The 13,843-nt window shown below is 47.3% G+C and overlaps 1 protein-coding gene across 1 annotated transcript; it reads left to right on the top strand.

Moving 5' to 3' along the window:
• Positions 1–4: 4 nt before the first annotated feature.
• On the top strand, positions 5–10,889 carry opn7a (opsin 7, group member a). Its single transcript, XM_047049389.1, has 6 exons — positions 5–970; positions 5,260–5,347; positions 7,179–7,341; positions 7,517–7,644; positions 7,752–8,086; positions 8,969–10,889. The coding sequence occupies exons 1-6, from the start codon at positions 938–940 to the stop codon at positions 9,614–9,616; spliced, it is 1,395 nt and encodes a 464-aa protein (XP_046905345.1). The 5' UTR covers positions 5–937; the 3' UTR covers positions 9,617–10,889.
• Positions 10,890–13,843: the final 2,954 nt, after the last annotated feature.

Here is a 13,843-nt window from a genome sequence, read left to right as displayed (position 1 = left end):
CCTGTCCTCCAGTTCCAAATGGCAATCTCTATTGAATAGATTTAGCAATCAGAGAATGCCATGTCTTCATCCTATCTTCATATTACTTTGATACGTTTTGATTTCTATTTTAGATTTTCTAACTTCAAGATGAAGAAAATGCTCATTTTATCCTCAAGCACAGACCTTGCACTGACCGCTGCCTCCTGGCCTGTTTGGTTTAGCAGGGAGGCTGGGCTCTTTCCCCAGGTCCCGTCTCAGCCAATCATTTCCCAGTATTCTCTCCTGAGCTGACACTCATTCAATTGGCTAACTCCTCCTAGCTCCACTACTCTAATTGATTTGGAGGACTGGTACATATTGGGTCTGACTAATATGTAATTCTCACCACAGCCTAGTTCAGTTATAACAAGTAGGCCAGCCTATTCTTTTGTCTCTATACCTTATCACCATCCAGTCTGAGAGATGCAGATTTTTTTACATTGCTTCCCTGCAGCTCGAAAACATTGAAAAAAGTTCCAGGGCGCGTGCTTTCCTATTGGAAAGGTAATTTGATGCAAACTATCAGAATAAACACCAGGGTTCCTGGAAATACGCACGAAGTGTTTCCAATCAAATTATCCGACATAGGAAGTAGTGGGCACTCGCTTGCAATGGGCATGCCCTACAGCCCTTCAAATACTGTTGTGCGCCCGCCCCCTCCCCTATTCGGTAGTTTGGACACATTGCGGTAAAGCTGATCCCGCATGGCCATGCTTGCGAGCCAAAGAACGAAGGTATACAAACTACCCTACCTATGATGTTGCCCCGTCTAGCTCTCCGTGGACTATATAGTCTAAAGAGAAGATTCTCTCTCACACACGAAGATATCTACTCGGAGCATGGCAGGATTTAGCCTGTGAAGCAAGTTTCAGCGCGTCTTCATCGCGCCGTGCCAAGAGTTGTGCACTCGTTTCGGATGGGGATTTATGGACTGACCGTAAAACAAGAGGTTAGTTTGATTATATATCAAACTGAGTTTGATTATATAGATATATACTATATAGATATATACATCCCACTATATATATAGTGGGATGTTATGTTGAACAAGTAGGTGTTAATAGCCACAGGTGATGGCTAAAACCAGGACAGAGCGGTGTCATTCACGGGTAGCGTGAAAAGCTGATCAAGTTTACACGTTCCTATACTTTATCTTGTACATAAAACGCACGACTATTATGAAATAGAAATGTCAACTAAATGTACTGTAGCATGTGCTGAATGGTAACGCCCTGAAACTGGAAAATAGATTGCTTCGCGGGTCAATTTATGCTTCTCCACCATGCGTAATCACCGTGCCTGGTCGGTGTCTGATTTGTAAACTGTGGCAGAATGACCAGACTTCTCACTTATTTTGGTGCGCTTCACAATAATTGAGTCTACTCCGTTGAAAATGGGATTAAACTGATAATCGATCGCTTGGCATCGCGGAACGCGCTTGCTGCACATACTGAGATCACCCCAAGTAAAGCACGTCACTGTAAACTGTCCAGTCTCAACTAGGGTTGAAGACTGAACTTTGCTGTTTTTAAAAGCAACAATCATACTTCATAAAACATATCGTGTGCCATATGGTGAAGTATATCTTCGGCAAACTTTATAAAAAAATACCAATCTGTTTTTTTAAATGCTGAATGTATTTAGCATGCTGAATGCTCAAACCTTAATTCACCTCATTGACTCCTCTTTCTTTTCTCTTTTGCTCTCGTTTGAAAGCAATTGAGGCTGGATTGCTCTTGACCATGAAGGAACTCGCTTTTCCTTTGTGTTGCACAGCGTTTCTGAAGATCAGCGTTCACAGCTTTCTGATTGACTTGGGGAGAAAATCAACCCACTCACTCACATGGAGGTTGCCATTGTTAATGTATCGCACAGATCAGGATGGAGACGTGTGTAGTCTACTGTCCAGGGGCGGATCTAGAGATTTTCATTCGGGGTGGCAAGGAAGTTGTTGGGTGGCCTCCTGGAGGCGAATCAAACCCAAAGTAGGGGGATACAGTACTCCCTATGGTAAATGATTAGGCTAGAACATTGTAGTTTAAATTAAATAATATTATTTATTGAAATGTTCTGTAATGTAGAAATAATATTTTTCCATGGGAAGACTGAGGTTCATGTTGTTTATTTGTAAATTGTTTCACTACATGTTCTTATGGTTCTTCCTTTTGGGACTGTTTTTTCACAATGTATGCTTCATGTTTTCGCTACCCGCAATGTTTGGGGCTGTCTTGTTGTTATGATCAGAGACCTATGCACTTTTGTAAAGCTCTCTCTTGGAAGTTGCTTTGGATAAAAGCGTCTGCTAAATGCATTTAAAAAAAAAATTGGGGTGGCAGTATTTTATTTATTTATATTTACTGCCACCCCTCAGATCCGCCACTGCTACTGTCAGTGAGATGAAGTGGACTGCTTTGAATTAAGTACCAATAGAAGATGCGCCTTCCCTCCAGCTGCCATTAAATGGCCATGAGGTCAACGTCTGTTGAACAGCTCTGGCCCAACAATCGTATTGTATAAGGATCCAGGTCCAGATATGATGGACTGGGTACTCTAATCTAGTTAATCAGGTAGTCAGATGGCTGAGCGGTGAGGGAGTCGGGCTAGTAATCAGACGGTTGCCGGATCGATTCCCCGCCCGGCCAAATGACGTTGTGTCCTTGGGTAAGGCACTTCACCCTACTTGCCTCGGGGGGAATGTCCCTGTACTTACTGTAAGTCGCTCTGGATAAGAGTGTCTGCTAAATGACTAAATGCAAATGTAATCAGCTAATGGGTATTTTATTTGTTTGTTTTAAGTTGACGCACGCACTCATGCGGAGGCATGCGCTTTAGCGTAGTGATGTCCAACCATCATAGCTCTGGGGCATTTTAATATTGGTGGGAGTTGTATTTCTTTAAGGGAGGTCCAAATATGAAGGCCTCATGAAGCTGGTAGCGTATGAGGCTTATAAGCTGTTATAGCTGTTGCTGACTGCTCTTGGCAGGCTGTGTACACACACACACGACACAGAGAAATTCCATTCAATTTCACTCAATTCAATCTCAAGCCGAAGGCAATTAAAGTTCCGAGAACCGTGAGCACAGTCACCGAATCAGGAATAAACGGAGGTGACACGCACACAATAGCAGCATATGTAGCCTACATAAACATACATTGTATATTTCACATTAATATGTATACATATACAGTTATAGTATAGAATACTATGTCCTAGTTCAAAGAAGCGATCCGAATTGACATTGTGAAACTCAGTGCTGACAGTTCAGATAGAAATAACAGAACCTGAACAAAGACTAGCCCCATGTGTGGCCACTAGCCCAGCGGTCTGCTCAGATAGTTTTGGGCAGCCTTGGCACAAGCCACTTCTTTAGGTGCTCATTTGAGCTGCCTATTGAAATCAGTCTGAAAAAGTAAGATTTTGAACACAAGGCATAAGCTTCCAACACATCGATTGGCTGTATTCCGTCATTTCATCAGCCTACTTCTCTGCATGATATGTGCTTCTGACTACGGTCTGACCACACACCTTCAATCAAGAGCAGTATATGGTGCCAAAGTTGTCATGAATACATATTTTATAACAAAAAAAGAGGCTATCTTGCCATCTCATATACTTATCACGTGTGAAACATCATTTATTGAATGAAGTTGTCAGATGTGAAAACCATATGCCAAATGTAAATATTATTGCTTCCTCTTTATACTACTCAAACTACTCTGAAGAACTGCCTTTTCCCCCCTCTTAGCATTTTAATTAACACACCAGTTGGGGTGAATACTGATAGTTCCAATGCCTAAACCAATCTTCTTCAAATGAAATCTTGTGTTTGTGTGCATTTGTGTGTGTGTGTTTAGGGAATATTGAAAGCTTCCATGCTGACACATTTACTCACCGGAGGTAGTGTAAGGTATAATTACTTTGTAGCGTGGAGTATAGATAAGCAGACTCACTGCATTGGGCTTCAAAGCCCATCCAAACCAATCACTTTGACAGGAACTGTCTTTGATCTAAGCTGTTCGAAGACTGATTGCTCCATCTAAAACTTTGGTTTCCCTTTCATGGTATTGAGTGTGTGAGTTTATTGAAGTTTGAAGTTTTATGACCATTATTTCCAAGTACATGTACATTGGAAGCTTATAGTTCAGGGGGTGGGTGACGGGTGAGAGGTGGCAGAGTGGGGCTATAGTCCAGTAGGGGGGGGGGGGGGGGGAGGATGGCCCAGGTGAGTGGTTGGACAGGGTGGGAAAGGAAAGGGTCTTATGTGTGTGTGCCAGAGTGAAAGACTTGGTGAAGGATGGATAGAGAGAACGATCCGGAATTTTCAAATCCCAGGTGCTTTGTTTAGGTATGTAGGGTTCTTATTAAATGGACGATCACGGACGGTGGTCTGTGTAGAAGTCCGAATATGGGTCTTGTAAGTCATACTGTCAAGTTCTTGGCTGTAAACTACTGCAGTCCCGTGGTCAGAAATCTTAGGTCTGCAGCTTGATGGGGTGTTTTAAAAGCCTTGATGGATTTGAGCTGCCTGTCTACAGCAAATTGATTATCCTCACTCAGAAAACAGAACCATATCCTAAATGAGCTTTCACACACCAACACAGAGTACGTTCATGCAGACTGGAGATTCACGGGTGAATAGTTCTGTGAGTTCCTTTCCTCATTTGCTCCTCTCTCTCCCATTCCTCTCTCCCCCTCTCTGTACTCCAGTTACATGTGTTCAAAGCAGCACCCATCCATGCACACACACATACTCACTCATGCACATGTATATTCATTCACTCCCAGAATCCCTGGGAGAATGCCCGACACAGGCCTGCCTGAGTACACCAACAACTCCAATGCACTTGTTGCAAATGGCATGTAAACCGTTCAAACAAGTGTACAGGATATGCTTTCATGGTTGTGACATCTATCTGCTTCAAATCTCCTGTCTGGGGGTTGAAACATTTTCTACTGGAGCCCAAGCAGCTGATGTAGAGTTTCAGGTGTAGGCTTCCCGACGGAGACACTATCGGAGTGAATAGCTCTTTCGAATGACCTCTGAACTCCACGTACACAGAAGGAACTGAGCTTTTGGAGAGCCGAGAGCGGGAACGTTGAAAAACTTCCACGGACGTCTTCTTTTCCCACACGCACTCTGGGCATGCTCGTGTGTGTGTGTGTGTCTGTCCAAATAAATCTCCTGTGCGTGTGTGTGTGTGTTTGTAAGTGTGTTGACTTGGGTTTCTCCTTTCAGATGGGGTGGCTTGCAGACAACACCAGTTTCCACTCCAACATCTCTGAAGCGGCGGACCTAGCTGTTGCCGTGGTCTACTCTATATTCGGTGAGTACACTTATAAAATCTGTTATCGGTGAACATAATCAAGGCCTTTCGTCTCAACCACTAGCAATTAAGTCACCTTTATGACATTTAACTCAACACAGAAACCCTGAATAGTGTTCCTGAAGGTCAATATGAAACAGTGATATATTTATACAGTATATCTAGCCTATCTCTGACAGAGGTAGACGGGTAATGTAAGGGAGAGGGATAGCGGGGAAGACTTACAGGAATGGCTCGAGCTAGAATCGAACCCGGCCCCCTGTATTAAGTCTTCAGCCCATGTGGTATGAGGTCGACCCCGTGAGTCGCCGTGGCGCAAACGAGGGACTCCATTTAGCGCTGCTATACGAATAAAAACATGAAAGAGAACCACTGTACACAAACACAACACAATGCAACAAGGGCTCCACATGGAAGGACCGAGTTTTGGTTGTTCACGTGTGTGTGTGTGCTGCTCAGAGGAAATTAGGCACGATGGATCAAGCTGGTTTTGAGTTATTGCTTTCTTAACCTTTTATCACACACGTGCACAAACTGCAATCAGTTGCTGTTTGACTAGTTAAGTATATCTATCTCCTACATTCAGGATTTCTCAAAGTAAATAGCAGCTGTGAATGAATAGTATCCTTGAATGTATACATTGTGTGTGAGATAGAGAGAGAGATCTCAGAGCCCGGGCTCCAAGACAAGCCAGTGTTCATCTAAGCTTGTGGTTTGTTCCTATTTTTAGCAGTGGCACGTGGCACAATCTACAGACCTCCCAGCCCCAACGCTTTCAAGAAACACCCCCACATACAGACTGCTTTGAGAGTCTCATTCGACACACACACACAAACACTTTCTCACACACACACACACACACTTCAGCAGGTTTCTGATGGTATTGTATGTCTCGGCTCTCAGTCTACTTCTTCACACTTCTCGCCTGTCCCCACACAAACACATACACAGACTGAGGAAGACACACACACACACACATACCCCATAACATTGGCTAAGCTGATTCAAGCCTTCGAGTTTGTCCTCACAAACTGAAGCGCAAAGCAGATGAATCCGAACATCTGATTACTACGAGCAGAATGACTCACCCGCTGGATTGCTGTGGTTAGAAATGAAGATATGACAGTTATTGTCATGATCTTAGCTAATGCTCTCTTGGTGAGCTCTTTGATCTCTCTATTTATCCCACATGTCTCTCTCTCTGTTGCTGTAGCCACCCTTTCCATCCACAGTGAGAGAGCATTCATATCAGTGCCTCTTTCATCTTGTGTGTGTCTGATAGGAGTGTGTGGTGTGTGCGTGTCATTTACCACTTAATAAATATAGTGTGTGTGCGTGTGTTTGTGAGGTATGGGGGCTGATGTCATTAAGATGCGGCATCCCTTGAGACAGTTCACAAATTGTTTTGAATCCATATTCCTCTAGGATATGGCTCCGGAAGGTTCCTGGCTTTTCCATCCGATGCCCATGTGTCAGTCAATGCTGGGATAGAGTTTAGATTGACGTAGGCAAGCACACACATTTTCTTCATATCTCCTTCACACATGCACCTTTGCCTCATGTTTATCTGGCTGGTTGGTTGGCTGGCTGGCTGAGTGGCTGGCTGGCTGAGTGGCTGGCAGACTGACTGTTCTCTGTGGGTGATGTGCAGGTTGCCAGTTTCTTAATAGAAAGCTTCTTTAGGACCTTTGCCTGGAATTTCCTCTCTGTCTCTCTTTCTCTTTGATTCACCCTTTTTCTCTGTGTGGCTGGCTTTCTCTCTTTGTTTCTTTCACACTTTTTGTCTTTCTCCCTGTCTTTGTCGGTTTGTCTGTCTATTTCTCTCTGACAGGTGTGTGTTCACTGGTAGGGAACACCGTGCTGCTCTATGTGTCCTATAAGAAGAAGAAACTTCTCAAACCAGCCGAGTTTTTCATCATCAACTTGGCTGTCAGTGACCTCGGCATGACCCTTAGCCTTTACCCCTTGGCTGTGACCTCCAGCATCTACCACAGGTCCCACACACTGTGACACAGATAACTAAACACGCATACACGCACACACACACACACACACACACACAGACGTAATTTCCCCTTTTCATTATCTTGGTGTCTGACAGATATTTCAATCTGGCTCTCGCTCTCCCCCATCTCTATCCCTTTTCCTCTGTCTCTCTCTCTGGGCCAGGTGGTTGTATGGTAAGACTGTGTGTCTCATTTATGCTTTCTGCGGTGTTCTGTTTGGGATCTGCAGTCTCACAACCCTCACTATCCTCAGCACCGTGTGCTGTCTGAAGGTGTGCTACCCCCTCTACGGTGAGCAAGCTCCCCCGAGAGACACGGTCGGACTGGGCGCCATCCTACTCCTTGAGCATCCATCCTCATCTGACCTTTAACCCCCCCCCCACGCCTCCCCCTCCCAGGTAACCGCTTCGGCCCCGACCACGGGCGCATCCTGATCTGCTGTGCCTGGGCCTACGCCCTGGTGTTCGCGTGCTCCCCTCTCGCCCACTGGGGGGCCTACGGGCCCGAGCCCTACGGCACGGCGTGCTGCATCGACTGGCGCGTCTCCGGCCTGGACGCGGGCGCCCGCTCCTACACCGTGGCGCTGTTCGTGTGCTGCTACGCGCTGCCCTGCGCCGTCATCGCCTCCTCCTACACGCAGATCCTGGCGACGGTGCGCGAGTCGCGGCGGGCCGTGGGGCGGCACGTCTCCGCCCAGACGCGCATGGGCAACATCCAGACCGTCATAGTCAAGGTAACGCGAGGGGGAGGGGAGGGGGGAGGGGGGGGGGGGGGGGCGCCGACGTGAATGTCTGTCGGGGGGGGCGAGGGAGAGACGGAGTGAAAGGGAGAGACGGAGTGAAAGGGAGAGACAGAGTGAGAGGGAGAGTGAGAGGGAGAGACAGTGAGAGAGAGAGAATGAGTGAGAGAGGGAAAGGGAGAGACAGAGGTATAGAGAGACGGAGTGAGAGGGAGAGTGAGAGACGGAGTGAGAGGGAGAGAGAGAGGGAGAGGGAGAGGGAGAGGGAGAGAGAGAGAGAGAGAGAGAGAGAGAGAGAGGGAGAGGGAGAGACAGAGTGAGAGAGAGAGGGAGAGACAGAGTGAGAGAGAGAGGGAGAGACAGAGTGAGAGAGAGACGGAGTGAGAGGGAGAGTGAGAGACGGAGTGAGAGGGAGAGGGAGAGGGAGAGTGAGAGAGAGAGGGAGGGAGGTGTCGGTACAAGAGCACGTTAAGGACACCCTGTAGGATTCCTGCCATCGAGGTCTGTGTGTGCCTGTGCAGGATCGGGATCCCAAACAGCTGCTGCCGTTGGCGACCTCCATGCCAGACAGATGTGAGCTATAGCTGCAAGCGTTCACCAGAGAGGCCCGAGCGGGGAGAGTGGACTGAGAGGAGCTCATTAAATGAAAATATCCTCAACCACCCAGACCTAATCAGCCAATTGCCTCAATAAGGTCGAACTGGCTGAGATACTGAAATAGGAGATGAACATGTACCATTAGAAAAGGGCTGTCAAGGGGGGAGCGGGGTAATTTTCTTTCTCACTGTCCGAAGCACTACGGTTAGACCCGCTTTTTCGCCAACACACTTAGTGCTTCCGACTCACCGAAAGTGTGTGCGTCTCCCCTCTCCACAGCTCAGCGTGGCCGTGTGCATCGGCTTCTTCGCCGCGTGGAGCCCATACGCCATGGTGTCCATGTGGGCGGCGTTCGGCCACATGGACGCCATCCCCCCGATGGCGTTTGCCATCCCCGCCATGTTTGCTAAGTCGTCCACCCTGTACAACCCCTTGGTGTACCTGCTCCTGAAACCCAACTTCCGCCACCTGCTGTCCAAGGACCTGCTGTCGCTGCGGCGGGCCTGCCTGCAGCGCTGCAGCTGGGTGCGCCGCCTCTCCTGCCGCTCGGTCGCGGCCGTCGGCCTGCGATCGCTGCTGCGGCCACGGGTCGGCGACGCGGCGGCCGACGCGGCCTCCTCGCGGGACGTCCTGGGCTCCTCCCACTGCGCCTGCGAGCGCTGCCGGGACCCGTTTGAGTGCTTCAAGCAGTACCCCCGCCGGTGTCACGTCAACGTCAACACCGTGCAGCTCTCGTTGATGGATCGCGTGGAGGCCCCCCCCGCCGCCCCCCCACCGGGGCCCGGGCCCGCCCCCCTGGCCCGGACGCACCCGGACGCCAAGCAGAGCGTGCGCGTCGTCGTTCGTGGGCAGAAGAGCGCAGAGGTCGATGGCCTGGAGGTCACCCTGGAGACAGTGCCCGCCCACCTCAAAACCATTGCTCAGTGAAAGACCTTCACAAGTGCGCACGCACACACAGACTCAGCCTCTCTGTGAATGTATTCTTTAAACATTTTTCTACATCTAAGAAAAAAAAAAGTTCTTCTTTGTCTAGGAGGATGTTTTGGGGGGGGTTTCATCTATGACTTTAAAAGCGTCTGCTAAATGAATAAATGTAAATGACTCACGTTGATAACTATTTACCTCATTGTAGTTCTTTTAGAATCAGATGATGCAAAGTAAAACCCATTGAGAGGTGGGCCTCATTCTGTTTGTCCAACGATTCTTCACCCTTTTAAACAGTGATCTCAACCAATCACAGGACAATAGAGGTTGAAATCAACCAATAGCGTGTTGAGTTGAGACGTGTCTCAACAGCACTTCCTTAATCCATGGAAACCAAACTCAGGAAGGACAACACACTTCGAGGACACTGAAATGGGATAAAGAATATTTTATTATATACACATGAGATTTTTTATTTTCACCATTTCCATTTCCTCATGAGAATTTATTTAATTTGCTAACATATTTATGAAGTCATCTTTTGTTTTTATGTCAACTCTAATAGGTAGATGGTGATGGTTCTTTAATATGTTGCCTTTGAAGAGCAGCTACTGTACTGCGACATGTCAGACTAAAACTAAACCCAGACTTTCAGTATTTCAGTATCCAACTCTGAGCCATGGCGTCTGCCCTCTCCAAAGAAGTCACCAAAGACAGATCCTGCTGTCAACATGTCTGCATTGTATGCAAAAAACTATTGTGACATTACATGCAAGTTTCACCTTGTGAGAATGAACAAAGTTTAAAATTTTGAGGGATCCTTTTAAAAATATTTTTTGATGTTTCGCGGGGGCCCTGTGGGGGGTGGGGTGGTGGTTTGTGGTTGTTATTCTGCAGTATTGTGCGTGCCAATGGTGTTCAATAGGTCTGAACTGAACCTCCAAACTTGAAAAGAATGCTTTTCTAGAACGGTGCCTTCTGAGAAGTGCAAGGATCTTTTCAGATATCACAATCAAAGGGCTGTAGTTGAACTTGAGGTGTACCTAGAAATATGATCCTTATGGAAAATTCTAGTGCACATGTGCAACATAGAAACCAGCCCTATCTACTGCACCTTGCATTTGTATGACTACTGAAATTGTTTATGGTGCTGTAAAAATGAATTGTTTTTTTAATATTTTACGTTAGCGTGTTGACGCTTTGTTTGGATGAATCAAAGTGTTCTAGAAGTAAACCACAAGTGGAAAAACGGTGTCAGTGCAGTGGGACGTGTGTGGTTCTTGTGGTCATGTATCATTGCTTGAAATACTCTCCTCTGTCTGACTGTGTGTGTGTGCGTGCGTGCGTGTGTGTGCGCGCGCGTGTGCGTGCGTGTGTGTGTGTGTTGCCTCAGGGAGATGGACTGGCGGGGCCTGCAGCTGGTAGATGTGATTGTGTGGTTTCACTGAGCTCAGAGAGGGCTCCTGGCTAAGGTTATAGTTAGCCATAAACTATTTTAATTAAGATGATAACATTTAACATTTCGTAAAAATGGACACGGTCAGGGCATGGACTTTACATACACAATCACGCAGTCAAAAATGAGTGGGTATGGTTGTAGTGGTACAAGCTTGGGAGCAGGGCAGATGCAAAGACAAAATGTACCATGTTCAATTGAAATCAATCTGCTTTATTTTGAATACATATTATACCTGACATGATAAATGTCCTAATGCATCAGCATGCATCTTTGTGATGAATGGGTGCCATTACTGTTCATTGGAATGGAGAAAGACTCTACAAAAGGCTTGGCAAAGTTGAATGGATTTCTCCAGGCTCTGTTGGGTCAATTAAATCCCCACGTTCTTGCGGTCCTCCCTCCCTCCCACGCTCACCTTGCACGTGTGCATTGTTCATGGGGGAGCGGGCAAGGCAGACACTGACACGTTTGCTCAAGGAGGTATCGCCATGGAAACCAGCTGTTTATCAGAGTGTGACATTTCCTTCTTTCCTCTTCCGAGGATGTAACGGGGTGGGGGGGGGGTGGGGGCTGTCCACCAATCGCCTTGGCGAGAACACCAAAGCTGCAAAAGACCACCAGTCGGATACACGTGGTGGTGTAGCGGTGGGTGGGTGGGTGAGTCGGTCAAAAGTGGGTGAAGAGAAGCGAGAGAGTCAATGAGACAGTGACTGGGAAAATGAGCAATGATTGTGACTGACTTTACAGGAGTAAATGGTTTGTGCGGGGGGGGGGGGGAGGGGGGTCCGATTGAGAAAAGGTTCCTGTCTGGCACGTGTTTTGTGGGGTGGTTAAGAGACTGTTCTTGAATTACAGCCGCTAAGTGACTTCCGTTCCAGGGACAATGAAACACTGTGAAGTGGGCATGGGTGAGGGAGTCTAGGTTGAGGGTAGGAAGAATGAGTGAGATAGAGAGAGAGAGGCTGAAAGGAAATGGAAGAGAAAGAAGAGTAATGGGATCCATGGAGAGGAGGCATTTAGGGAGGGGGGGGGGGGACACAGAACATATTAACTGTAGCGGAAGTAAGACAGACAGAGAGACGGGTTGAGAAGGAGAGGATAGTGGGAGTGGGTGGAGTGTGGGTGTTTGGAAGGGGGGGGGGAGAGGAGCATCTTTGCCATGGCTCTAGCTTGCTCACGTGCAGATAAAAATAGCTTCCGCCTGTTTACGTCTCCCAGAGCGGAAGCATTTAACCGTGTGCGAGTCAGCATCAGCGCAGGAACATCCACTAGAAGGAACCTGTGGTCCAGAACAACCTGGGTTTACACATGCATCCTTCATGAACACTTAATTTAAAGATAAATGCAAGTTAGAAAACAACGTAATGCTAAGCTAAAGTGAACTCTCAACACCCTGGAGACAACATTTACATCTGGACACATTTTAATCTCATTTACATGTATTAAATGAGAACTTCCAAAATGTTCATTATGTCTCTTTTTTCTATACAATTGGATGTGTACGTGAAAATATGACTTAAGTTTCAGGAGGAGGGAGCCAGGTGGCTGAGCGGTTAGGGAATCGGGCTACTAATCTGGAGGTTGCCTGTTCGATTCCCGGCCGTGACAAATGACATTTTGTCCTTGGGCAAGGCACTTCACCCTACTTGTCTCGGGGGGAATGTCCCTGCACTTACTGTAAGTCGCTCTGGATAAGAGCGTCTGCTAAATGACTAAATGTAAATGCAAGATTGTTGGAAAAGTTAATTAATAAATGTTAACGAATGTACATGTACATTTTTTCAGTTCAGATTCAAACGCGGTCCTTGAAACCTGAATTCCAGTCATTCTGTGAGCCTATTATCAGTGTTATATTTCCGCTAAAAGGATTGAGGAGAAAGAGAAAGGCTTAAAGAAGGACTGGAAGACTGCCCCAACCTGGGATAAAAAAAACAGGCAGACAGTTAAAACCAGTACTGCTGATATACAGAAAAGTCACTCCACAAAAGATTTCATTAACACTGTGCACACACGCAACCACACACACAGGCTGTAGCAATGCATTCATTCTTTGTAGTGACATTTAAGGATAGTACATTAACCTTGGATGTTGTGCCGGTGGGTGGGGTAGGGTGGGTGGTTAGAGGAGAGGGTTGGCAACCATATCATTTTGTTTCCCTAGATGTGCTGTGTCAGAAGAGGGCTGATTAGAGTGTGAACCAGCCTGACAGTCCTGTATGTCTGCATGTGCGCGCTCAGTGAATACACATGAGACGCAGGGAAAGTGACGCAGCAGTGAAGGCTATGAACTGATGACCTCACACAGTAAAGGAATGGGAGAGCAGCGATAAAGACGTCTCAAAGCACCCATGAAGGAGTCTCAAGCCTATTCAGCTTTGGACCTACTAGTGTGTATCCGTTCCAATAGGAAGACATGTATTTATTTGGATGCAAATGTATGAACATTAAGTTAACTATTATACATGTTTTGATCTTGGCCTGGATGCAATATTGTGAATGAGCATGTACGAGACAGAGAAATAAAGAGAAAGAGAGAGTGTGAAGGAGGGAGGGAGGGAGGGAGGGAGGGAGGGAGGCAGGCAGGCAGGCAGGCAGGCAGGCAGGCAGGCAGGCAGGCAGGCAGGCAGGCAGGCAGGCAGGCAGGCAGGCAGGCAGGCAGGCAGGCAGGCAGGCAGGCAGGCAGGCAGGCAGGCAGGCAGGCAGGCAGGCAGGCAGGCAGGCAGGCAGGCAGGCAGGCAGGCAGGCAGGCAGGCAGGCAGGCAGGCAGGCAG

Source organism: Hypomesus transpacificus, chromosome 26 (assembly GCF_021917145.1).
Source record: "Hypomesus transpacificus isolate Combined female chromosome 26, fHypTra1, whole genome shotgun sequence".
Classification (NCBI taxonomy): Eukaryota; Metazoa; Chordata; class Actinopteri; order Osmeriformes; family Osmeridae; genus Hypomesus; species Hypomesus transpacificus.
Note: the sequence above shows the minus strand (reverse complement) of the source record. Positions and strands in the feature narration are given on the sequence as shown.